The following is a 23530-nucleotide window of genomic DNA, read 5'->3' on the forward strand; positions in this document are numbered from 1 at the left end:
TCCCCTCCCCCCCGCCCCCCCCCGCCCCTCACACTAACACACACGTTCCTGAGGGAATGTGATATTTTTACATGAACGCACTGTTTACATACCTAAATATGAATCAAGCGTTACATGTATAAGTCGATTCCTCGCAAAAGACGCTATTATACCAGCTTGATATTATTAATTAAAGATTGAATATAATAACTTTTCTACCCTCAAGTCGTAGGTAGAGGTGTCAGAGGTGGATTCACATTGAAGGGCAGTACAACGAAAGTCAAATGAGAGAACATTTTTGTTTGATACGGCGCCCGCAGATAAGCTCAGCCAAAACGTTCGCATTAGATTGGCCAATCCCTTCGTCTAAAAATATCCTGATTCACCAAAACTCCGTGATACCTGTATAATAACAGAAGGTCACAGTAATTGTACGGTGTAAACTAATATCGAATAAGTATAATATCGAGTAAAACACTAAGTTTTTTAGTCCAGTTTTATATATCTCTCTTTGAGTCTCGCCTTGCTTGAAAAAATAATTCAGTCCAATTTCATTGTCCCATTATATGATTTTTTATTGATGACAAATCTACAAACAAGGTGTCTAAAGTGGATGATCCACAATGCTCCATATTATTTTGAATGCTGTTAACGATCTGAATGCTTTCCCAACGCCTCTGATCTATAGATATTTCTATGTAAATTTTGCAGCTTGTTATTATTTTATGGCGAATGCTTTCTTTGGTTCGTCACCCATCCCGCCAAACCTGCCTCTCGATGGTGGCCAAACATAATCCTGTCTAAAGTCCTGTCCGTTAGCGGGTGCGTCACCTATTCCGCCAAACCTGCCTCTCCGTGGTGGCCAAACGTCATCCTGTCTAAAGTCCTGTCCGTTAGCAGGGGCGTCACCTATTCCGCCAAACCTGCCTCTCCGTGGTGGCCAAACGTCATCCTGTCTAAAGTCCTGTCCGTTAGCAGGGGCGTCACCTATTCCGCCAAACCTGCCTCTCCGTGGTGGCCAAACGTCATCCTGTCTAAAGTCCTGTCCGTTAGCGGGTGCGTCACCTATTCCGCCAAACCTGCTGTTGAATGGGGGTAGAGCGACTTCACGTCTCGGTTTGTTAGCAAGTGTGTCACCCACTCGTTTACCTGCAATAATAACAGGGTTAGTATGAAATAGGCAGCAAAGCAGAGGCATGAAGTAGTATTAAAAGTAGAAAAGTAGTAGAAAAGTTTAGTTGTCGAGGTTTGAAAAGAGTGCACAACTTGCCAGTCGGGGAGATGTAAAATGTCCGCAGAACGCTTTAAACGTGCGTACCGACATCGTCACGAGGGTTCAAAACAATGAAGAAACATTTTGGTTCCGATGGCGCCACTTGGCAGCCGTTCGTCGTGCCTTCGTATATTCGGCTGTGCGAGAACCTTCGCCACCCGACCTACGTTCATCGCGCCTTCCTATGTTCGACCGTGCAAGAACCTTCGCCAATCGACCTTCGTTCGTCGCGCCTTCGTATGTTCGACCGTGCGAAAACCTTCGCCACTCGACCTACGTTCGTCGCGCCTACGTATGTTCGACAGTGCGAGAACCTTCGCCAATCGACCTACGTTCGTCGCGCTTTTGTATGTTTGACCGTGCAAGAACCTTCGCCACTCGATCTACGTTCGTCGCGCCTTCGTATGTTTGACCGTGCGAGAACCTTCGCCACTCGATCTACGTTCGTCCCGCCTTCGTAAGTCCGACCGTGCAAAAACCTTCGCCACTTGATCTACGTCCGTCGGGCCTTCGTATGTTCGACCGTGCGAGAACCTTCGCCACCCGACCTACGTTCATCGCGCCTTCCTATGTTCGACTGTACTCACCATGGAAACCTACCTCAACTACCGTCATGCAGCGCGCGCTTCCTTTGTTGCAAACTTAAAAATGCGCGCGCTGCATTCTGGTTGGTGAGGTAGGTTTCTATGGTAATGCGCGCGCAAACTTATGGCTGGAATGGCCCATTGGCCGCATAGACAAATCATTGATCATGTTTCCAGTTGTTATTTTCAAATAATTTTATAGCAATTGGTTTAGATTTTGAACAATAGGTCTCTACTTTGTCATACTAGAAAAAAAAACAATTACCTAAAGCAACTTTTTATGGGTGTTGATAGGGTTATTGCAAATTATTAGAATTTGAAATTATTTCAATTTATTGGAATCTAGAAAGTTATGTATAAGCTTGAATAAAAAAAGGTTTAGCCGACTATGGCTCGGGCAATTGTTTTATCAACTTTTCTGGTTTCCGGGCTTCAGTTGATTATCACATCCAAAGCTCTTTAAAAAAAAACATAAAAAAGAATTGGAGTCAGTAAGAACTGTAAAAATGTAAACAAAATAAGTAACATAGCAATGCTCGTAATGTGCATACACCTATTTCAATAAACGTTGTCAGTGCAAATGGCGAATGGCAATTGGCAAATGGCAGTTCTAAGAACAATCACTGCTTATGGTTCTAATTATTTGAAAGAATAAAGATGATGAGTAATATAATCGCAGAAAATTACCCATATTTTTCTACATTCAGTAGAAATTTGACAAGTTCCATGGTATTTTTTTGAAAGCATAAAACATATTTTGAAATATGTGTATGCTGTTCTCCTCGAATAAGCAATAACCTATTCATTGCTCGCATTTTACATACTGGTTCTACTCCCTTGTGCCCAATTGGTCCCCTTGGCGTATGTTATGAAAGTAGGAAACTAAGGCTTTGTATCATTTGGTGGGATGGGTGATTTCTAGGCTCCAATCAAGGCAAAACCTTTTATACACCATGAATGGCGATGCCCGTTCCGTTTTATACAGGCCCGCGTAGTTCCCAAAAGTTGTATGTATTTGCATGATTATAGCCGATTAAAGAAAGGTGGCGGTGATGATAGGTGGGGGGGGAGGGGAGGTCTGGTATCTAGAGCGCGAAATGTATGGAATCGTCGGTTTACGTCTTGTAGTACAACAGTCATGTGTGCTAGCCAATTGCCACCGGGGGTTATCGGCATCAAGCGCGTTAAGACGTTTAAGCTTCTAGGCGTGTAGATATCATAGGATTAACCTTGAGGGTGGGGATGGGGGGTGGTTCACAGACATGGAGTACGTATTGAAGAAGAACAACCTCAGGCAGCTTAAAGTGGCAATTGTACCAGGCTATTTTTAAAACACGACATCCGCTCTAAATGATCAGTTACGTCTTCAAAGAAACTTCGAGTAGACACACTGTACAATTTTTAAATATTTTTTCACGTATTCCGTTAAAAATTATTGAGGACTGAATTAACCGATTGCCGCTTTAAGCGTTGCGGCGTGTCATCTGTTGATTTTGTTCTCTCATACAATCAGTACTAGAGTACGCGTATATAGTATACCCTAACTTGCCACAATTCATTGCGAACTTTCTAGAGGCTGTACTAATACGCGCTTTGAGAATAATTTTCTCAAACAAACACCCTTCGGAAGCATTGTTTCTTGTACTGTTGTAGTCTATAAATATATATATAACAATAACCTTATAGGAAAACAATTTTATTTTCACAATAAAATTTATCTTATGGTATACATGGTTCAATCTCAATAATGATTTCGAGAATGGTCGTGTTTGCTGCCAACCAATCATATTGAATCATTTGACAATATGTCAATCAAAAGTGAAACACAACCAATCATGACTAGTTTGTGCTTGTACACTAGCGCGCATATCTCCACCAATCACAGATAGCGGTTTCATTTCCTGGTGTTGGTTGATATTTAGGTGATGTTTGAGTTTTGCTTATTCGAGCTTGTTATGATGGGTGTTTCATTGGGTTAATGGCACATCAAGTTTAGCGTCTTCGCCCTATTTGGCCGCCGAATCTTGGAGGTAGTGCCGCGCTTCTCTTGTCTTCTAGCTTAAATAAGCTCTGTATGTCGAGCGGAGCCTTTCGTGCGTTCATAAAGGCTTCGTACAACTCTTCTCTTTCATCTAGACCTGTTGGACTCCCTGTTGTCCGCAAGCAAGAAATCCAGTGAAACATTGGCGCGAACACAAATTAAATAGGCATTTAGTCTCCACGATGTCAGTCCGTTAAACATTATAGCAAATGCAGGTCGCTCTTATCCAGTATTATTACATTTTCTTTATGTTTTATTTATTTATCTATTTTTTTCTTATCGCAAATTTTTTTTATGCACATGATGATTAGCTTAGCTTACAAAAATTGAACAAATTATTCACATCTGTTCACATAAAACAATCAAATAAAAAAATGCTTTGGCAGCTAATTAAAAGCCATAATAATAACAGTTATCATAACGTGTTTACTTTTCTTTTATTTCATTTAAGTTTTATCTTATTGCGCATGCGCATAACTCATATGAGCAGTTCACCTGCTTAGCGGGAGTTTTTGATGAATGTCTAGGCGGGGGCTGGTGATGAGGTAGGCACGATTTGGATTAAAGATGCGTTTATGGAGAAAAGTTGTGCTTTTGAAATGTCTAGGGTTTTTTTTTACCCATGATAGGCTACAACATTTATGTTATTTCATTGTTGAAGGGAGTGAAATGCCCACAAAGTATCAGTGATTACGTAATGTTTTGGATGTTTTGACATGTGGCCAAGGACCATAAATAGCTTAGCCCTTTGCATCTCTTTTAATTTATCATCCGCTATCAAAGTCATATCTCCTTATAAAAAAAGCGAATGAATTTATTATTATAGTGGTTCTAAAATGGTTGCTTCCTCAGGCAAAATCGGTTAACCTATTTTTAAAAGATTGGTGACCTAATAGGGGAATTAGATCATAGCCCGTAGCCCCATAATTTCTAGACTTGAACACAGCATGTTGCTTATGAAAGGTATGGGGGTATGGGTTGCGCATAAGGGCAAGGAGAAAAATTTGTGTGTGTGTGTGTGTTGCCGCGATATTGCAGGCAACTTTACCTTCGGTGTACAGAACAGTGATCGTCAGCACAACAAATACTCCAATAACGACACTCAGGGGCTGCATGATGACGTGCAACTATCGGAGAAAAGAAAAAACCGCACATTAACCATATTTAACAGTTAATTGTATTGTGTCCATTGATGATTTGAGAGGAATGGTCGACAAAAATGACGATTGCTATCGTTAAAACAGCTAGCTCGGTTGTTGCATATAAATCGGGATGCTTATAAAGTCCCATATAAAAAGTCGCATATGAATGCTAACGCATGTATTCTCGCCATTGCTTTGCTTTCGAATGAAAAGCAAAATGACAGGCTCTCTTGTAAAAAACGGGTTCTCGCAAGTGTTTGCTAAATAAGGGCGATGGCCTTTTAGATGAGAAACATTGCAATATACTAGTTCAACGACACAACACTCACAGTGTCCCTTCATACACCTTCGTAGAAGAAGGCCAGACCTGACCGACATCTTAGATAGCATGATAAAACCTTTAATTTTTTATTTGTTTCCATTTTCGTAAAGATGGGACAAACGTACGGGCAGAGAAACAAGCCCCACTTTTCAAAAGTGGTAAAATTTAATATAACGAAGTGCTATTGATTGTACGATCAAGCCTATTTTATGAAAGCAACAGAAAGACAGTATACATTATAAGTAATAGCTGTGGAAGGCAACTAACCTTTTAACGGCACTGTGGTTGATTGATGAGGCTGTGATGTGTGGATGGCAAAGTTCTATCCTCGGATTTATATCGAATAAGTAAAGTCCCTTCCGCTTTTGTTATTGGGCACCCTTGAAAATCGCCAATTATCAAGTTCTTCTCATCTCAGAGCCAAACGCAAGTGCACCAATTTACAACTTGATTTATATTTCAAAAAGATAGCGAACTAAATAAACACTTAAGTAGAAAATTAAACAATGCTTTCCGGTCGTAAAGTATCATTTTGACATTAACGTTTCTCTTAAATTAATTCCAGCAATATCTCATTGAAATGTTTCCGATTTATCAATTTCTCATAGACTTTAAAATTTCGTTATTTTTCCGCTAAAATTTAATGGCTTTGTGTCTTCTTAATGGACATAAATGCACATGGTATTTAATCAATGTTCGATTCGGTCAGTTTATACACATTATGGTGATGTAATCACGGTGCCGCCGCTGAGCTTTTTCGCCCAATCCGGCACTAATTCATTTTGCAAAGAGGACTCACAATTTTTAAAATTACAGTTGTATTACTCATAAGTTAATGCAATTAAGCAAGGTTTAATTCAAGGTGAGAATTGTTGGATAACTTTAAGGTTTAACCAATAGTCAGGTACATATATTTGTTACGACAGCGGCGTCAGTGTAAAGATGATAAAAATTGTGACCCAATTAAAGGTTCTCACCATTACCTAGCTTAAGGATTTATTTTCTCTTGTCACGTATACAGAATTATTGTGCCCTAACTTGGAACAATCTTGAATTTTCTCCTGAGACCAGCAACTCCGTCAATTGGAGTTTAATTAAGCGCTCAAACACGTGTGCTAATTCAAGAGTATTCTATTGGTCTTGGCGAATGACCCAAACAGATTGATAGACTTTTAAGACAACATTTCTCATAAAGAGAGTAGAAGTTGAGCTAGGAAAAGAGGTATGGTACTTAAGGTCTTCACTAAACTGTTTCAGCCCCAAACCCTCCCATAGCCCGTTTGTAGGCGGTAGACTTGGTCCATCAGGATATCTGCCGCCATTTTGGATTTGTGACTACGAGCGGTCCCGCGCGCGAACGGGATACTAAAAAGTTGTTGACCGAGCGGCGCCGAGTATTATGCGGGCGCTTCTAAGGGCGCTTAAACTCTTCGAGTGTGGTTAAAAACAAAGAGGATAACAGATGTGGTAGTTGCACATACTAATAAACATAAAGGCGAATACAATGTGCATTTTTGCCAATTACATCACCACACTCTTTAAATCCCGGTAGCAGAAGAAAAGAGAATGGATAAAAACTTGGTTATGTATATCATTCTACTAGGAAATGTGTAGTTAAAAAATGTTTAGTATTTGTATAACACAAATAACATCGAGGTTACAGGTTATTGGTGAAGTGTAGTGAAGTGTGGTGAGAAAAAAAAACCGGCTTAACGTCGTTATCCGAAGAGGAGACAAATTCCCTGTCGTTATCCGAAGAGGCGACACATTCCCTGTTGTTAACAGTTTACCGGTATTCCAATCCCGTAACTTAACTCTCACGACAGGATCTTTAAGGAAGTGCCTTGAGTTGGGTCGCAATCTCGCTGTAGACTACTCCACCCTCTCGGGTAAGTTAAACGTGGCCTGGCTACTGCGTCATAGACAAACAGAACTTCGCGCAATTGATAGCTACATGAATCGAAAGTGCCTTTTCGACAGCGACAATGCCGACAGAGTCTAGAAGAACCAGGAAGGGCTTTTTTTTCGGGGGAGGGGTCTGGCTCCTCCATAAGGGTAAGTAATAAAAGTGGCGTGGCTTCCACTCCCGCAATTAATAGCCATTAAAGGTATCGCCAAGAAAGTGTTTCGAGTGTAGAATCGGGAAGGTTTTATAGGGGGGGATCTTTCTGTAGACTACTTCACCCTTTAGGGGTAAGTTATGAACGTGACCTGGCTTCCACTCGACCAATTAATAGCTATTAAAGGTATTGCCAAGTAAGTGTTTCGAGTGTAGAATCGGGAAGGTTTTATAAAGGGGGGATCTTTCTGTAGAGTACTTCACCCTTTAGGGTAAGTTATGAACGTGACCTGGCTCCCACTAGAGCAATTCATAGCCATTAGTCACGTCGTCAAGAAAGTGTTTCAAGTGTAGAATCCGGAAGGTTTTATAAGAGGAAATCTTGCTGCGCCACCCTCTCAGGTAAATGTGCTATATTTGAAACAGATAAGACCTACAGGGGTGTTCAAGGAAGTGGAACATAGGAAGAGGCGACGGATGGTCGATCGCGATATTTCTATCTCAGTGTACTCATCCTTGAAAAGATTACACGAGCCTGTAAAATGTTTGGAGTTTGTGTTAGTTAACTGTAGTCTGGAGTTTCCATTTCTTGGGAAACTTCCCTTATGATATGAAAATGATACAGGACAGGGTTGCAGTCATTTCGAGGGATCAGGATCAAGCAAAGGATATTTTTTTAGGAATTCTCAGTGGAATCACAAAACCTTCCAGAGCACTTGTCGGACAGCTTTTTGTTGTTGTTTTTAATTAAAATCCAAGAAAATGTGAAAAGATATCTCCCATCCTTTCTTATTTTAAACTTAAAATATTGGGAAAGGATTTTCTTCGCACTTGGAATTTTGCTAAGGGGCCCTTTAAGACTACATACACGGCCATGAACATACGCGAAGACCCAGCGGTTGCGGTCGCACCTAAAGGGCTTTTTTTCGGTCGAAAAAGAAAATACTGGATATTCCTCGGATCGTAAGATTATCAAGACACCTCTAGTTGTTTAATTGCATTTGGATTATTAAATTATGCGTGTCAAACGAGAAGGTTGTCTTTTTGATATCCGCAACAACCTTGGTCCCCTTTACAAAGAGTCGGAAAGTCTCGTTCGTGTGGTGACATGATGGCTTTTAGCCCCGAAGTACCTCAAGGCTCGCGTCGTGCCTTAATGCTCAGGTTCTATTACATCTCAAGTGCGTATTGTAAATTTAAGTCTAATTTAACAAATCAGCTGGCACCGTTCTCGATTTTCAGCAATTTCAGGCTAAACAAGGCAGCCCTCAGCCTTAAGCAAGTTAAGCAAGAACTCTATATGTGACTATAGCGTCACAAAATTCGGCTAAGTCCAAACGTCGTATTATCCATAAGCCGTATTCAATGCAAATTTAAATGAATCGAGTCGATTGTTTTATTTTCATTTGCTTGTATTTGCATTGAATACGGCTCATGGATAATAAAATACGACGTTTGAACCTAGCCTCAGAGACAACTTATATCGCTATTAACTTGTAAAATTGAGCTTCTAGGGAGAAAAAAAAACACCAGAAACGGATACATTTACATTTCAACAAAGTTTATTTTATGAATGAGAGCATAAGCATACAAGGAAAAAACTCATAGATATTCATTTGAGTGAATTCGTATGTACTTAGAAATCCTTCACTGACGCGGTTGGGAAGCCTGTGTTCGAAGAGGGCTACAGGTCGAAGGACCTGTGGTATGAAAGGTGCGTGCTCCTTGGCAGAATAGGGACCTATTTTACGACGGTGAGAGTCGAGGACGGCGCATACGCATGATTTCAGCGTGCGATACAACATATTTCTGCCAGCGCTTGAAGAAGTACAATGTGTGCGCCTTCCTTTCCCTCAGCCGTACCTAATGGCTTAAGTTGTCAGTATAATGTTTCCCTGCTAGCAGAGGCCTCTTTTCTCTGTATTTCGCTGGGCTGGAGTTCGCGAGGAAAAGATACCTCTGCCATGGGTCGGAACTGTTTTTGTTGCGCATGCGTGAGCGTTAATAAGCGACCGACGTGCCAAAACCCGTACCATCGCGCGAAAGCTGTCAATATGCTAATATGCTTTGCATGGGTTCAGTCGAAAATCATGAATCAAACTCCGGTTAGTTCTCCTCTTCGAAAAAAAGAAAACAACTGTTCAATTTCAATCACCTAAAACGTCAATAAAAAGATTGTACAACAAACGCAGCAAAGACGAGTTTTGTCTTGTTTGTGGGATTAATTTCAAGACATCTGGGCAGGCGAGTTTCTTCAATGTAAATATCGCACAGTTGGATTCGAAGAAAATGTTACAAAACTTTTTGGTAAACTTAGATCAGATATTCCCAGAAGAATATGCAAAACCTGTAAACGAAAGATTGACTCGTTAGTCAAAAGAGAGAAAATTATGAATGAAGATAAGGCATTGAATGCTTCTTTTATAATTCGTCGCGTGATATTTCTACGGAGGACGCCGTTTCGAATGCGGGCTTATTATCCCGCAGCGGATATACGTTTCATGCATGCGCTAGTCATTGTGGGCTCAAATAGTGGCCAGTAATTAATGAACGGGGCATGCGCTCTGGATCTCGTCCACGATCGTGGACGGCGGTTTGATCAAACGAACTTGCGACCCATGGCAGAGGTATCTTTTCCTCGCGAACTCCAGCCCAGCGAAATACAGAGAAAAGAGGCCTCTGCTAGCAGGGAAGTATAATGTATCTTCGAGCTGTGAAGACCACTAACTGAACTATTATCAGTTTTCTGGTTTTCTCTCTCAAGATAAACGAAAAAACTATAAAAAGGCTCCGTATTATCAGAGAATAATAATCACCACTCCCAAATAACATAAAAATGCGACCTCTCGATATCTTAAAAAAGTAAAATAGCCGGCAAAATGAATTAGAAGTTGAGAGCCATTTTATCTATCGGTTCATGCTGGTAAAATACAGTACTTTCAATTCCGGTTTCTATCAAAATCACGAAAAAGGAGGGCGCCCATCTATAATTGGCCTATTGTTCCTTTGTCGGACCACGTGCACGGTGCCGGCTTACTACCTATTGTTCGCACACTATACTAGATTCAGTTTCTTCTGCTCCGACGAAGGGCTAACGCTCGAAACGTCAGCGCAACTACTCCGTTTGAGGGGTTTAACATACCTTTCCAACCTTGTGTCGAGTTATACCTTGCCTACACCATGCCTACGCAGACCATCTAGTTTTTCTACAGCTTGTCTGTAGTCTTTCTTGTTATACCATTTTAAAATAAGAACCTGTTTTAAATTTTAGTTTGAAAAGGTTTTTATTTAACGGGGTTCTAAATTGGTATTTTTAGGCTAACAGGTTCTTTAACTCTAGGTTCTAATAAGCGGGTAAGTACTGTATATCGCCTATGTCCATACCGATTCTGCTCCATGCGATATTTCTTAATTGTTGTTGTCAGGCAAACATAGAAAAGCGGTTACTATGAAATCGCAAACATGACAACGTTAATCATTTCTTTGTTCCCAGTTGAGAAGCGTTCGCGCTAACGCACGTGGTTTCAGGATCTAGGTGTGACACATATAAAACAGACATAAATCAATTCTATAAGTAGGGCAAGCATGGCGAATGTAGTAAGCGAAAATGGGGAGCCAAAATCAGCAATAAGTTACAAACATCCTGATTTTTTTGCCAAAGTTAACGAGCAAGTACTTATGCCGGGCACAACGGAAGAAATGTTGGATTGTTTATCGAGGCTGAAGGTTTGCAATGACGACGTCATTATAACATCATGGCCGAAATCGGGTAAGACCTCACTCACTTGGCCAGCTGTTCATCCAAACTAAAATTGAGCATCTAGGAACACTCTGGAAATTACCGGATTATGATAATGGTTATTGAGTATATTTATTATGATATCAATATTTTGTAAAGATAAAGGATTAACAATTTTCTTATTAATGACACAACCAAATGACAGTAGATGATAGAAATTGTTAGAAAGTATGTATCTCAAGCAGTCTTAATACGAACTCGGTTCAATAATAATCATGGTGTTCATCATTCTCAAGAAATAATCACATAGGTTGAGTGCTTGTTCTTAAAAATCGAATACACTTATAAATGTCAAGACTCCTCTTCAGAATAGCAATTGCTACAGTACATAAACCTTTAAAAGAAAAAGTCGACAACAACGCAGATTTATGTTTTTTAAAACGCTATTTCGGCAGGCCAATACCTGCCTTCTTCGACGCCTTCTTCGACGCAGAGCACAAGGTCCGACGCACACCAGCAGATACAGGCTGTCCGGTGGTTTCTTCCTACGTTTTAGTACATAAACTCAGATAAAGACAGATAAACACGATCTTAATATCAGATAACGATCATTTTTTTTAAGAATACTCGTTTTTAATTAGGAATAAAAAGTAAAATGTTTACTTGATTCGCGCGATCATTAGTTTCTTCGGATGCTTTCATCCTTTTCAACAAAGGCTTTCCACGAGGCTCTGTTAATCAATAAAGTGATTATAGTCAGCAAACAGTTTTCAATGATTACTAAAGCCCCAAGGATTATGTCTGCATCTCCGACAGGCTGGTAAAGGGAGGTAGGATCACGTTTCACGGTCGGACAAAATGGCTTTTTTCACGTTTCACGGACCGAAAAATGGCTTTTTAAATCGTTAAATCACGTTTCACGGACGTCGAAATGGACGATTTCACGTTTCTCGTAGGGTGAAAAATGGCCAAATCTCGTTTCACGAAAACACCCTTTACCACCTTGCTTCGAGGAAGATGTATATTGAGGATAATAACCAAAACAAGGTAAGGCTTGCCAGATAATTTGCATTTCGTTACAAGAAAAAAAAAATGCTCCAAGGACTCAACACCCAATAGACGTCCAGCACTAAGAAATCACTTGACTTTTTCAATGGCAAATTCAAGCCAAAATAAACAACGAAACAACTGCGGTCGTTACGCCAGAGAGCGACTGAAAAATAAAATCTTTCAATGAAAATAAGCCGTTACTAAAAAAATGCATTCTGGCTAATTCGTCAGCGCTATATAAGTTGCCGTTTGATGTTGTTATTTTGCCGCTAAAAGCCTTAGCGCTCGCTAGTTTGCAGCCCAAAATGTCACGTGATCTGTTAGTGCAAGTCGCCCATTGGAAAAAGGAAAAAAAGTAGAGGATTTCTAACACTCATTATTATTAAATTACACCATATGTTTTATTGAGCCTCAGCTAGACTCCCCTTTTCATGGCTATTTCGCACTTATTCTATTGCTGTCGGTTTGATAGGAACAACATGGACAATGGAAATCGTCTGGCAGCTCTACAACGATGGAAAGATAGACGAGACGCAAATCGACAAGAAAGTCAAATTTCTAGACACCATGTTCATTCCCGCAGATCCAGCCAATCCACAGACGCCAAACGACGTCATCAAAACATTTCAAGGGCTTCCCAGGCCGCGGTTGCTCAAGACTCACCTGAATTACCAATACGTCCCCATGGGGGAAGACAGAGGAAGCGCACCTAAGACCATCGTGGTCATGCGGAACCCCAAGGACGCGTTTGTGTCGTACTTTAACCATTACACAGGGCTGGCTATTTTGCAATGCGACACGGATTGGGAGGAGTTCTTCGAGCTGGCCTTGAGCGGAGATGGTAAGCTATCATCCAGTGGCGGATATAGGGGTGGGCAGAGGACCCCCCCTCCCAATTTCGGATATTACGGAATTACGCGAAAAAAACCCTCAAAATTACGCAGGATTCTTACCTAAATTACGCGGAAAATAAATCATTACGCGCTAAATTACGCGGGATTTTGCAATACATTTTTCTTTAAAAATCAAAATGTTGCGGGATTCTTTACTGAATTATGCGCTAAATTACACGGAATATCAACTGTTACGCCCAAACTACATTTTTTTTGGACATCTAAGAACGATGGATCCGAAATGGATCCGAAACGAAACGAAACCCTTGTCCCCCCCCCCCCCCCCCCCCTTGGAACTTCTGGAGCCGCCCTTGTCGTTAGTTCCGTAACTAGCATGAGGCGAGCGAGATGACTCATGCGCATAACTCGTATTCCGAGTTATGCACATGTACTTGTGTAGTAGAGGGTTGCTTTGGTACAACTAGCTTTACATTTTTTTCTTATTAGGCTGCAATGAGCAAATTATATCGAGTTGTATTTACATAGTATTCTTATAAACGTACACAAGGCTATGAAAAATCTGGATAACTCTGCCCCGTTATAGGATTTATTCTAGTTATGGGCCTGATCACACATTGCCTAGAATATACAGTAGAACCTGTAGAATATACAGCAGGCCTCGATATATTGGGAAGGGGGGGCACGATACAGACAGCCTCGCCCCTCATTTCCTAACCATTTGTCCAGCTTTCAAAGAAAAAAAAGACACAAAAAAGAGACAAACGGAAAGATCAAATTCAGTAGAATGACGACACAAGATGCGTTCCATTACCTTATAAACTATCCACGCAAAAATATTTTAATACAAAAAGCGATCGCAAAAAACATCTATAAATGCTTCTCCCTTAGGAACAGTATTATCTCTACATGACTAAAAATAATTATTGTGTTGTGTAGTGGTTATGCATAGTTATAATTTATTGGGATTCCCAGTCAATTTACTCTTTTGTATAAGACCCCAATAAAAACTGTCTGTCTGTCTGCCTGTCTTTCTTATAGTACTTGAAACTATGTGGGGGGGGGGGGGGGGGGTAGGGGTGGGTAAGACCCTACTTCTCCACCCCCGGGGTTGCGACCATTTCAAGATATTTTTGTTGTCTTGTTTTGTTTATCTTCATGTTACACTACGCATTGCGGTTCAGTCCAGCTCCAGTTCACTCTTTTGCTTCACAGTAGTGTTCGGTTCCTGGTTTGACTTTGTTCGCTCGTGGTGGCCACACAGACACGATCCCAATGTCATGTTCCTCAGATACAAGGATCTGAAGCAGGTGTGTTTGTAAAAGGCTAAGGGTACCGGGCTACATGTGATAAGATTTGTAGACAAACACGTATGATAGACAAGTTTATACATGGTTTCTTTAACAAGATTTAAAATCGCCTATTTAGGTTTTAAATAATGTTAGCACTATCACCCATATTAGGAAATTTCACCTTTTAAACACCTTTCTATTTGGACAAAGAAAGCGTGCGATGGTACTGCCCCCCCTTGCACCCCCCCCCCCCCCGCTGCCCCGCCCCTTGCCCCTCCCGTGGGTGGCAAATTCCGTTTAGGGAATTTTGGTCGTTGTTACTAATTCAAGTTCATTCAGTTGTAATGATAAATGTTTATAGTTATAATTTTTTCCCACCATTAGGATCTCCCAGCGATGATACAGCGAATTGCAAGCTTTCTTGAGCTCAGGCCAAACGCTGACCTTATGGCACAGGTAGCCCAACAAACCACCTTTTCGGCAATGCGCGACCGACCCTCCTTTGACCATAGCTGGTTCGGACAGAAGCCTGGTCGCAAATTCGAGTTTCTTTGGAAAGGCAAAGTGGGAAGCTGGAAAGACTTCTTCACCGAAGAGCAGAATCGAAGGTTTGATCGGAAGTTCAAGCAGGAAATGGCGGGAACTGGTTTTGATTTAAGTTACTTTGATTAACGTCTGTTTGAAGGGTCTTCCTCGACATTTTTGTTTTTCCTTTAGAAAGTGTCTGTATAGGTGAGGAAAGACGAGAGTCATAAGAGAATCACACGCATTTATGCAAGATAACAACTTTATTCATTTTTATACATTTCATTTCCAAAAAATATCCTATTGCAAAATTATGTAATTTTTCGAAACTAATTATTGAAAAACATTTAAGCGCGATAATTTATCTCGTGCCAGTCATATATAAATATATTTCAAGGAATTTTTTGAGGGTACAAAATACCGCATTTTCAATATATTAAGAAGGAAACACCCTTAATATCAATGTCAAATAGAACCCGACAAAGAGCTTAAAATACAGTAGAACCTGTTAGCCGAAAATTTGTCATTTACACCCGCTAACAAATAAACAAACAAACAAGAAAAAAAAAACATACCCTAGAAAACAAAAAGCAGGTCCTTATTTTCTTAAATTACCATATTGTGGTCATGTAGCTGCAAAGCTATGCAAGAATCGTATTTGTTGAAGTAGAAACTTTCCATTTAAAAAAAGGACCTGGTTCTTACTCGCGGGTAGTCTCCCGCGCAGCCGTCCTTTGTGTCGGTCACGTGACCGACACAAAGGATGGCTGCGCGGGGGACTTACTTGCGGGTTTTTACTTTGATTTCCATGTAATTGATGCGCCATCCAATTTCTCATTTGCCAAGTGTCAATTCTGTGTGCATATCATGTACAAAAGTTAATAAAGTTTGAAAGATATGCCTTATTTTTCTAGATCACGCCCCGGAATTTGTATTATAATTTTCAAATATATTAAAACAAACCTTAAGTTGGGCCATTTGGATTAGTGCATTTGCGCTATATATATATATATAATGAATCCCACGTAGAACCGACTTAAAAATTAAGATCGCGTCGCATTTTTTTCTTGTACTCAGAGAATGGGAAGTTATTTGCAGAGCATTCAAGGCTCTTCTTAACCATTAAAATCTAAATCTCTTCAACTCTTTCATATATCCATCTTATTTAATTATCTGTTCATTTAAATTAAAGTTCCTAATAACCGAAATGATAAAATAAGATGTATTTTTCCCGTGCAAAACCTACCATTAGCATCTCATTTTGTGATAGAAAGAAAGCAGGATAATTTTTCTATGCTCTTTTGTATTTGGTCCATTTGATAAGCGTCTCTGGAGACCGATAAAGAAACATGAGTTTAGCAAAAAGGTCCTCCTCAAGTTTGAAACTCTTGCTTTCTCGCACCATGAAGATATCCAGGCAGAGCTTCAGAACTTTGTCGACGTTTGGCATCTCGTCGAACATGATTCGGTACGATATCGAGGTGAAGAACAAGCGCACAAACTTGCCAACCAACCAAACGAATCCCACGTAAAGGCCGATAATACTGAGGAGAGAGAGAGAGTGGGAATGCGTTAGACTAAGCACGCAAACATGTTTGTCAAACATTGAAATCGAACACTCGCGCCAGCATGTTGGGCGAAGTGGCTAAGCACAAAAACATTTTCATAAAACATGAGCGCGCGCACTTTTTACGTTTTGATTACGCGAGAGATCAAAGTGGCGCCATGGGAATTTCGAGCGGTGATTGGATAAAATCACGAAGCGCGCAATGTTTTGTTTGATGAGTGGCTAAACGATAAAACATTTGCGTTCAACGCAAATGTTTGATGAAAATGTTTTTAACTCGTTCAAACATCTGTACGTGTTGTGGAAGCCAATTGAGTGCCATGTTTTGTGGGTGGCTAAACGTGCAAACATTTGCGTCAAACGCAATGTTTGACAAACAAGTTTGCGTGTTTAACCAGGCCTTAAAGAGAACGCTAGCACAGTTTGTACACCATAATAGAAAGTGCTGCCAAGCCATTTGCAAAAACGTCCTTTGTGTTGTCGTTAATAAACACTGGCGCTGGTTGCACCAAGGAGGTGATCGCGTGACATATTCGTGATATACCCAGCAGAATATATATGGAAAAAGGTAGCGTGCCGAAAGAAAATACGTTACTTGATGATTGCGTGACACTTACCCAGTGCTGGCGAAGAATGAGAAGTGTAACGGTGGCACAAGGTCGTTAAAAGTGATCATTTCCAGCACGCTCTCTTCGAATATCGGATGTGGCTTAATCTGCGTCAACTCCCACCACTCGACGCCAGTCCCCTCTCCCATGCGCATGTTTAACCCGCACGTGACGTAGCTTGCGTTGTACAGCGCATCAACTGCTGTGGCCTGACCGCTGGCCGGTACACTGACAAACGTGGGGAACATGTCTTCGATAATTCTGAAATTTGAAAAAGCGCCCTTGTCAGATACACATTTTTTGTTTTCATTCAAAATAGGACGACACATAAGATAGGAGAAAAATTGGAAATGACCATCTAAACACAAACCTTTATACTTCATTTACAAAATTCGATTGAAAATACTCAAGGCCTTAATCAAATCAGCCGATGGAAATGGATGCTTTCTCACACCTGTTATTTTGCTAGGATGACAAAATGGCGGCTGGCAGAGGCTCGTTTCATGAAGACAATATACTATCAACGCTGTGTATTTCAAGCCCTTTTAGCCAGGAAGTTTAGTTTATTGTAAAACAGCAAAACGTTTTTAAACGTTTCAAACGGCTGTAAACAGTATTCGACCTGCAAATGCCTTGCTTTTTCGCACAAATAGACCGCCAGTATCTGGAAAAACAGCCCATTAGGCTAGAAGTCTTTGTCGGTAAAAAAAAGGAAAAAAAAAATAGTGGTTCAAGCCAGAAGTTTATAAAAACATCGATCACTTCACATTAGTTTCGGCACGCTCAGGTCTCCTATGAATACATAACAATCGAGTAGAGAAATTATATTTACATATTCTGGCCCTCGAACGTTCCATTCAGCATGGCCGCGAACTGGCTACGGATTTCTGGGCCGAGCGTGATCTGGGTCTGCCCGGATATAGTCTCTTGGACAAGAGCTGTCTTTGGTTCCCTAAGGAAAATACAATATCAATAAGAAACAGAAACAGTCGAGATAATCAATATGATTACAATATGAGAAAAGCGAGATTTGAGGTGGTGGTGATTTTAGTTGAGACGTTCGGTAGCCAGGGGCCGGTTGCCCAAAGCCTGGATAAGTTATCCGCCGGATAGGCGCTAACCGCCGGATAAAATCCCTATCCAGCGGATAGTTATCCGGCGGATAAAATAGCGTTGCACAAAGCGTGGATAGAACGCTGGATAACTATCCGCTGAATAGCCATCATTTGCCACTAAATGGCTTCCCGTTTCCATGGTAAATATGCAAAGCGCGCGCTGTTTTTCCCTCAAACAAAATGGCGGTCGTTGAAAAAGCTACTGAAAGTGCCAGAAAACAGTTTATCATTGCAAAGTGCATGTAAATCATTTCTCGACAGAACGGACAATATAGTTTGATTCCAATCCTGCCAAAGCTGCATGTAAGTTCGTAGTTCATTGTAAATTTACCAACAGTAAAAGTCGTCGTTTGCATGTGAAAAATTTTGAAAGCAAGACGCCATTTTGTTTTTTCATCACATTTATTCGGTGGATAAGATTTTATCCGACCTCTATCATCCGGATAACTTTAACCGGTGGATAAGACTTATCCAGGCTTTGTGCAACCGGCCCCAGAAGTAGAGATTTCTTGTCATTGTCATTGCAACGTTAGGTGGTAAGAAAAACTTTACGAGAGTACAAGTTGATTTCTTTGCCAATATGTTACGTCCTGGCTCCTTATTATTAGCAATAACAGCGTATCTACAATATTATCCAATGAAGATAGACTTATACAGGGAAAGGCGCTAATACAGTGTAACTTACCGAGTGAACTCGTACTTGAATCTGAGGGTAACGTTTTTCTCCCCCAATAAGTCGTGCATCATAAGTTGTCTTGAGGGAGGGCTAATTTGCCAGATCGAGCTGGAGTTCCCCGTGATCTTGACTAGGACCACCGTACCGCGGTCATGGTAGTCAGCCAAGAACGTGTCGATCTGAATTTTTAAAACACAGTTGAATATTATGGCAACTTGCAATGGCGGCGGCAATGTACCAACACAACTAACGTACACCCAATTTAACCAATCCCTCTCGGAAACATCCCGCCCTTTACTGTCGAATCCGTTGTATCGCGACCCGCGTTTTCAAAACACGATTTGATTTGGTTTTCTGTTTCGTGTGTAAAACCATTCTGAGCCAATCAGTCTCGCTTTGTGCACTTCCCTGGCTATCCTCTGGAAGAAAACCAGACAGTGTCGCGACAGAAAGCCAGGCAACTGTACTAGGCAAGAGATGGCAAGAATCTGATTGGCTTAGAATAATTTGACTAGCGGAACAGAAAATACCAAAAGACAAAAACAAATCGATGTTTTGAAAATGCGGCGTCGCGATATAACGGATTCGACAATAACAAGGGCATGATAATGTTACCTGTGTGTCAGCCCCTTGGTGTAAGCCCGGATGTTGAGTTTTTATTCGGTCGATCTTAGTGTTGTTGAGTCGCTCTAAGAACTGCTCTTGTGCACTGACACGGAACAACGGCTGGAACAGCAGAAAAGCAATTGAGTATACAGGCGAGACAGAGGAAAGGAAAGGTGAGGACTGGTAAAGATAGGTAAGGCAAAGGCAAGGTGAGGTGAGGCAAGGTGAGGCGAGGTGAAGTGAGGCAAAGGCAAGGTGAGGTGAAGTGAGGCGAGGTGGGGTGAAGTGAGGTGAGGCGAGGCGAGGTGGGGTGAGGTGGGGTGAAGTGAGGCGAGGCGAGGTGAGGTGGGGTGGGGTGGGGTGAAGTGAGGAGAGGTGAGGCGAGGCAACGCAAGGTGAGGCGAGGTGGGGTGAGGTAAGGCGGGGTGAAGTGAGGTGAGGCGAGGTGGAGTGAAGTGAGGTGAGGTGAGGCGAGAAGTGCGGCGAGGTGAGGCAAGGTTAGGTGGGGTGAAGTGAAGTGAGGCGAGGTAAGGCAAGGTGAGGTGGGGTGAGGTGAAGTGAGGCGAAGTGAGGCGAGGTGGGGTGAAGCGAGGTGAGGTGGGGCGAGGTGAGGCAAGGTGAGGTGGGGTGAATTGAGGTGAGGCAAGGCGAGGTGAGGTGAGTGAGGTGAGGCGAGGCAATGTAAGGTGAGGTGAGGCAAAGTGAGGCGAGGCAATGAAAGGTGCTCATCCTCTCACCTGGTATCCCCCTATAGACAAAGTGAACGTGGCGTCCTGTGGGGGGTTGCTGGTGTAAACAGAATTGATGTATGACATAAAGAGAAGTGGGAACCAGATTACGATGACGAGAAGTGCGACCAGTAGACCCCCCACAGTCCACTTGCTCAGCATCCAGTACTTTTGCCCTCGACCCTGGAACCATGTCTGGTGGAGAACGCGACGATACATATGTTAGTCTAACTTGAAAGTAATATTGCCTTTTCCAGCCTATAAGCCTGATAATGGTCTGAACAAATTACTCGTAACATCTAATGCATATAAAGCCGGCCGGTCTCGATAGCTAATTCAAAGAAATTATAAAAGAAGGTATCAGAGAAATTATTTTCCCATGTAAAGATATGCGGCTTCTGAATAGTTTCGTTGTTTTATGCCATCCTCTTTTTGAAAAAGAGAGTTATGAGAATACGAAGCATCGATCTGAAAGTCTCGTGTATAGCATATCATGGGCTCTTTGTATTCTTCCCTCGTCCTAAGAAAGGAAGCAAGCACGTGGTAGCCCCAATAACCTACTTTCTCTGATTCGCGGTAGCATTTGAGCACGTAAATATTGGCGTAGATGTCTTCCATCTTGAGCCAGTGGTACAAGGTCAGCGTTGTATCTGTACAGACCCAGTCCAACACGCTGCGCAACTCCAACAGGAAGGGAATGGCTTGGAATCTAGACATAAAGAAAAGTTAATCATGAGCATTTGAAAAAAAATCAAACCACTTGACAAAAATGTGACGTCATCGCTTACCCTTGGAAGAGGACACCGCTGGTCAGTGTGTAACTCTTTGTGAGAAAATTACCCAGAATTCTAGTCGGGTAACCACTGCGAACTTGGTAGGCGGAGAGGCCGAAGTACATGCACATAAAGATGTACATGAAGATTGCTGGGATGTTCTTAAAAAATGGTCTGGAAGGCAAAAAAAGCTGTCATTACAGTGGCGAGGTAAGGCAGGGGGAAGCAGAGTCGAGACATTCTCAAGGAATGTCGATCAACCACTACTTTGTTTTTGTTTATAATCGAAAGCATAACCGTTTATTGAAAAAGAAACTTCAAAATAACAACCTTACGAATGATATGGTACGTTATTGACGATATTTGATTGAAAATATATTGGTTACTCGCTTGAATTAGCCGATGGAAATGGATGCTTTTTGTGACACGGCATTGAGCAAGAGCATAAAATGGCGGCGTGATTGGCCTTTTTTAAGGAATGGTCCTCTTAAAAGCAGCCGCTGCTACCATAGCCCAAAGTATTATTCACGGTGCATATAGTTCGGGCATGAAGTTTCCCTTCACGCTAGGTTCTGGATTCGCAGATACCAATGGCGGAAGATGTCAAAATAAGGATGATATGATACTACTAAAAAAGGGTTTTCCTGCGTGACAAAAGTGACCTTTGCGTTACCTACTCACCGTTTCGTGACATACGGGACCACGATAAACATAAAAACGTGGAATGAAACGGTTAAAAACAACAGAAAGAAGAGCTTTGCGAACACGTATTTACGCAGATACAAGCATCTGAAACAAAACAAACAAAAGAAGAATGGTCAACACCACAATAGCGCAGACATGAGACGTCATCATGTCATCGGTCTGCCATGTGACTGTCACGCAATACCGTTTGCTCCTAGTAATGATAAAAAGGCGAATGTATATGTTGACACACTATAAATTAAGATAATAATCCAATCTAGTTGCCCACGGGGTACGGAAAAAGTTACGCATTTAGTCCCAAAGTAATGGGGCTAGTTCTCATCTTTGACCCTAACGTAACTTCGTAACATTATAGAAATTCAAGGTGAAATATATCCCTCCCCCCCCCCTCTCCAAAAAAAAAATTTTTAAACCACAAGTATTCCAACTCTTTTTTGCAAAGAGCCTCTGAAAGTTTATTCAATTGGTAAATTTGGTGGTCTTTGCAGACTGTTTTTACATGCATCACCTCATTCATGAGGTCCCGACCCCCGGACAATTCCCGAGGCGATATTAATCAGTGGCTGACACAAAGGAACACTGCTAGAACACCCAAAGAACACGTGTGTTCAGCCTTAAATGCTCCAAAAATAAAAACGGCCCAGTCTGAACTTAGAATTTGACGTTCTTATAAAAAAATAGTGTATCGTATCTTACATCTTATCTCGTACGTATTCTAAAAAAATGAAAAATAAAAAAATCTAACAATTTTCTAATAAAAGATTTTAATGTCAAATTCGTGGCTACCTGTCTATGATGATAAGGAAGAATTGTGAAAGAAGCATGTATAGGAAAGTCTTCGGAACCTGTCGGCAATAAACGGCATAAATTAGTGACATCGAACAAAATACCTGCTAAGTAAATTGTTTCTTAGTTTTCTTTAAATAAAACAAAGTATTTTGAAACGCATCTAATAGAAAACAAAAAAATTTGGACGGTGATAGTTGTTGAGCTTAGTCTCTTGTATTACTTTTACTAATGTCTACAAAGAAAATGAACAGCAAATTGTATAAAGCCGGTTTTAAAAACTCAATACTTCAAGCGCGCACTGGTGGTTCAGTGGTAGAATTCTCGCCTGCCACGCGGGAGGCCCGGGTTCGATTCCCGGCCAGTGCACGGAACTTTTTTTAAAATACTTTTTTCGATAATTAAAGGCACATATATATATATATATTTTAAAATTTAAACTTACCACATTTTCTTCTACAATTTTGACAAATTGTGCCTGGCGTTGGGGCTAGAATGAAACAAAAATTAAGTCTATCACCTGTTTAAATATTAGTTTAAGTTTAAATTAAAAACAGAAAGAAGAGAGAGGCAATGTGCAAATTTTCTTCGGCTCAATCCTGCAAAATGCAGGTATATGTATTCTTAGTATTCAGTCGAATGGACTATTAGCTACTATTAGCCCGTCAATGGTATGCATTTTCTTTAAATGCTGGTGCTATCAATACGGGGCTTTTATAATAATAGAAGCCAGAAATATGACGAAGGCAATGGTAATGTTTTTATCATCACTGTGATGATACGAGCAAGGACCGAAAATTGTATGGGTTATTGTAGGGAGGGGATAGAAGGGGGGGGGGGGGGGTGGGCTTCGAACTTTTCTGAATCAATCAATCTATTCTGAGGGCTCCATCGTTTAGATCCTGGTACCAACCTCAGGCGAAGAGAAGGCAGACCAGCTGAAAAGTATGATGATGAAGATGATAAACTGACAGGCGAACATGATGGCGTAGACATCCACCGCGCCAGACCCCACCTCGGGGTCGTAGATACGATTCAGGAACGCCTTCACAGAACGGCAAATCCTGCAAATAACATTACTTGCATTCAAATTATGGTCGTCGTTATTT

General features: G+C 41.2%; 3 protein-coding genes, 1 long non-coding RNA gene and 1 other non-coding gene across 10 annotated transcripts in view; 3 read left to right on the forward strand and 2 right to left on the reverse strand.

The window, feature by feature from the left end:
* Window positions 1–528: 528 nt before the first annotated feature.
* On the reverse strand, window positions 529–5792 carry LOC5519530. 2 transcript variants are annotated; one of them, XM_032364399.2, is made up of 4 exons: window positions 5609–5792; window positions 4926–5004; window positions 1022–1128; window positions 529–943 (listed from the first exon to the last, which is right to left on the reverse strand). In XM_032364399.2, exons 2-4 carry the CDS (start codon window positions 4990–4992, stop codon window positions 698–700), a joined length of 420 nt encoding a protein of 139 aa, XP_032220290.1. In that variant the 5' UTR covers window positions 4993–5004; window positions 5609–5792; the 3' UTR covers window positions 529–697. The 2 variants fall into 2 exon arrangements, with proteins under 2 accessions (XP_032220290.1, XP_032220289.1); XM_032364398.2 differs by having other exon boundaries at window positions 529–1128; window positions 5609–5791.
* A 4240-nt stretch (window positions 5793–10032) lies between these two features.
* On the forward strand, window positions 10033–15427 carry LOC5519531 (sulfotransferase 1B1). Of its 4 annotated transcripts, none has more exons than XM_032364270.2 (4): window positions 10033–11169; window positions 12662–13030; window positions 14259–14350; window positions 14717–15427. In XM_032364270.2, the coding sequence occupies exons 1-4, from the start codon at window positions 10986–10988 to the stop codon at window positions 15002–15004; spliced, it is 933 nt and encodes a 310-aa protein (XP_032220161.1). In that variant the 5' UTR covers window positions 10033–10985; the 3' UTR covers window positions 15005–15427. The 4 variants fall into 4 exon arrangements, with proteins under 4 accessions (XP_032220161.1, XP_001639356.2, XP_048576631.1 ...); XM_001639306.3 differs by having other exon boundaries at window positions 10681–11169; window positions 14256–14350; XM_048720674.1 differs by having other exon boundaries at window positions 11144–11257; window positions 14256–14350.
* LOC5519532 (piezo-type mechanosensitive ion channel component 1) overlaps window positions 15102–23530 on the reverse strand; it is a 45702-nt gene continuing 37273 nt past the window's right edge. For both annotated transcript variants that reach the window (XM_048720673.1, XM_048720672.1), the window contains 12 exons: window positions 23335–23485; window positions 22867–22911; window positions 22422–22480; window positions 21612–21719; window positions 20946–21104; window positions 20719–20866; window positions 20167–20352; window positions 19439–19549; window positions 18833–19002; window positions 17865–17984; window positions 17042–17293; window positions 15102–16401 (listed from right to left, as the gene is read on the reverse strand). In XM_048720673.1, the coding sequence (XP_048576630.1) occupies window positions 16149–16401; window positions 17042–17293; window positions 17865–17984; window positions 18833–19002; window positions 19439–19549; window positions 20167–20352; window positions 20719–20866; window positions 20946–21104; window positions 21612–21719; window positions 22422–22480; window positions 22867–22911; window positions 23335–23485 (1762 nt within the window). In that variant the 3' untranslated portion in view covers window positions 15102–16148. The remainder of the gene's footprint in view (window positions 16402–17041; window positions 17294–17864; window positions 17985–18832; window positions 19003–19438; window positions 19550–20166; window positions 20353–20718; window positions 20867–20945; window positions 21105–21611; window positions 21720–22421; window positions 22481–22866; window positions 22912–23334; window positions 23486–23530) is intronic.
* Window positions 21005–23512, forward strand: LOC125559004. The gene is made up of 2 exons (XR_007306249.1): window positions 21005–21140; window positions 23321–23512. It is a non-coding gene; the product is annotated as an uncharacterized LOC125559004 (long non-coding RNA).
* Window positions 22720–22790, forward strand: Trnag-gcc. Its single transcript has one exon. It is a non-coding gene; the product is annotated as a tRNA-Gly (tRNA).

This window comes from Nematostella vectensis, chromosome 13 (assembly GCF_932526225.1).
Source record: "Nematostella vectensis chromosome 13, jaNemVect1.1, whole genome shotgun sequence".
Classification (NCBI taxonomy): Eukaryota; Metazoa; Cnidaria; class Anthozoa; order Actiniaria; family Edwardsiidae; genus Nematostella; species Nematostella vectensis.

Coding starts and splice junctions, on each gene's coding strand:
- LOC5519530 (XM_032364398.2), bottom strand. CDS start 4,992: ATGCAGCCCCTGAGTGTCGTTATTGGAGTATTTGTTGTGCTGACGATC. Junction 1,129..4,925: donor CACTGTTCTGTACACCGAAG/GTAAAGTTGCCT, acceptor TTATTATTGCAG/GTAAACGAGTGGGTGACACA.
- LOC5519531 (XM_001639306.3), top strand. CDS start 10,986: ATGGCGAATGTAGTAAGCGAAAATGGGGAGCCAAAATCAGCAATAAGT. Junction 11,170..12,661: donor AACATCATGGCCGAAATCGG/GTAAGACCTCAC, acceptor TCGGTTTGATAG/GAACAACATGGACAATGGAA. Junction 14,351..14,716: donor GATACAAGGATCTGAAGCAG/GTGTGTTTGTAA, acceptor TCCCACCATTAG/GATCTCCCAGCGATGATACA.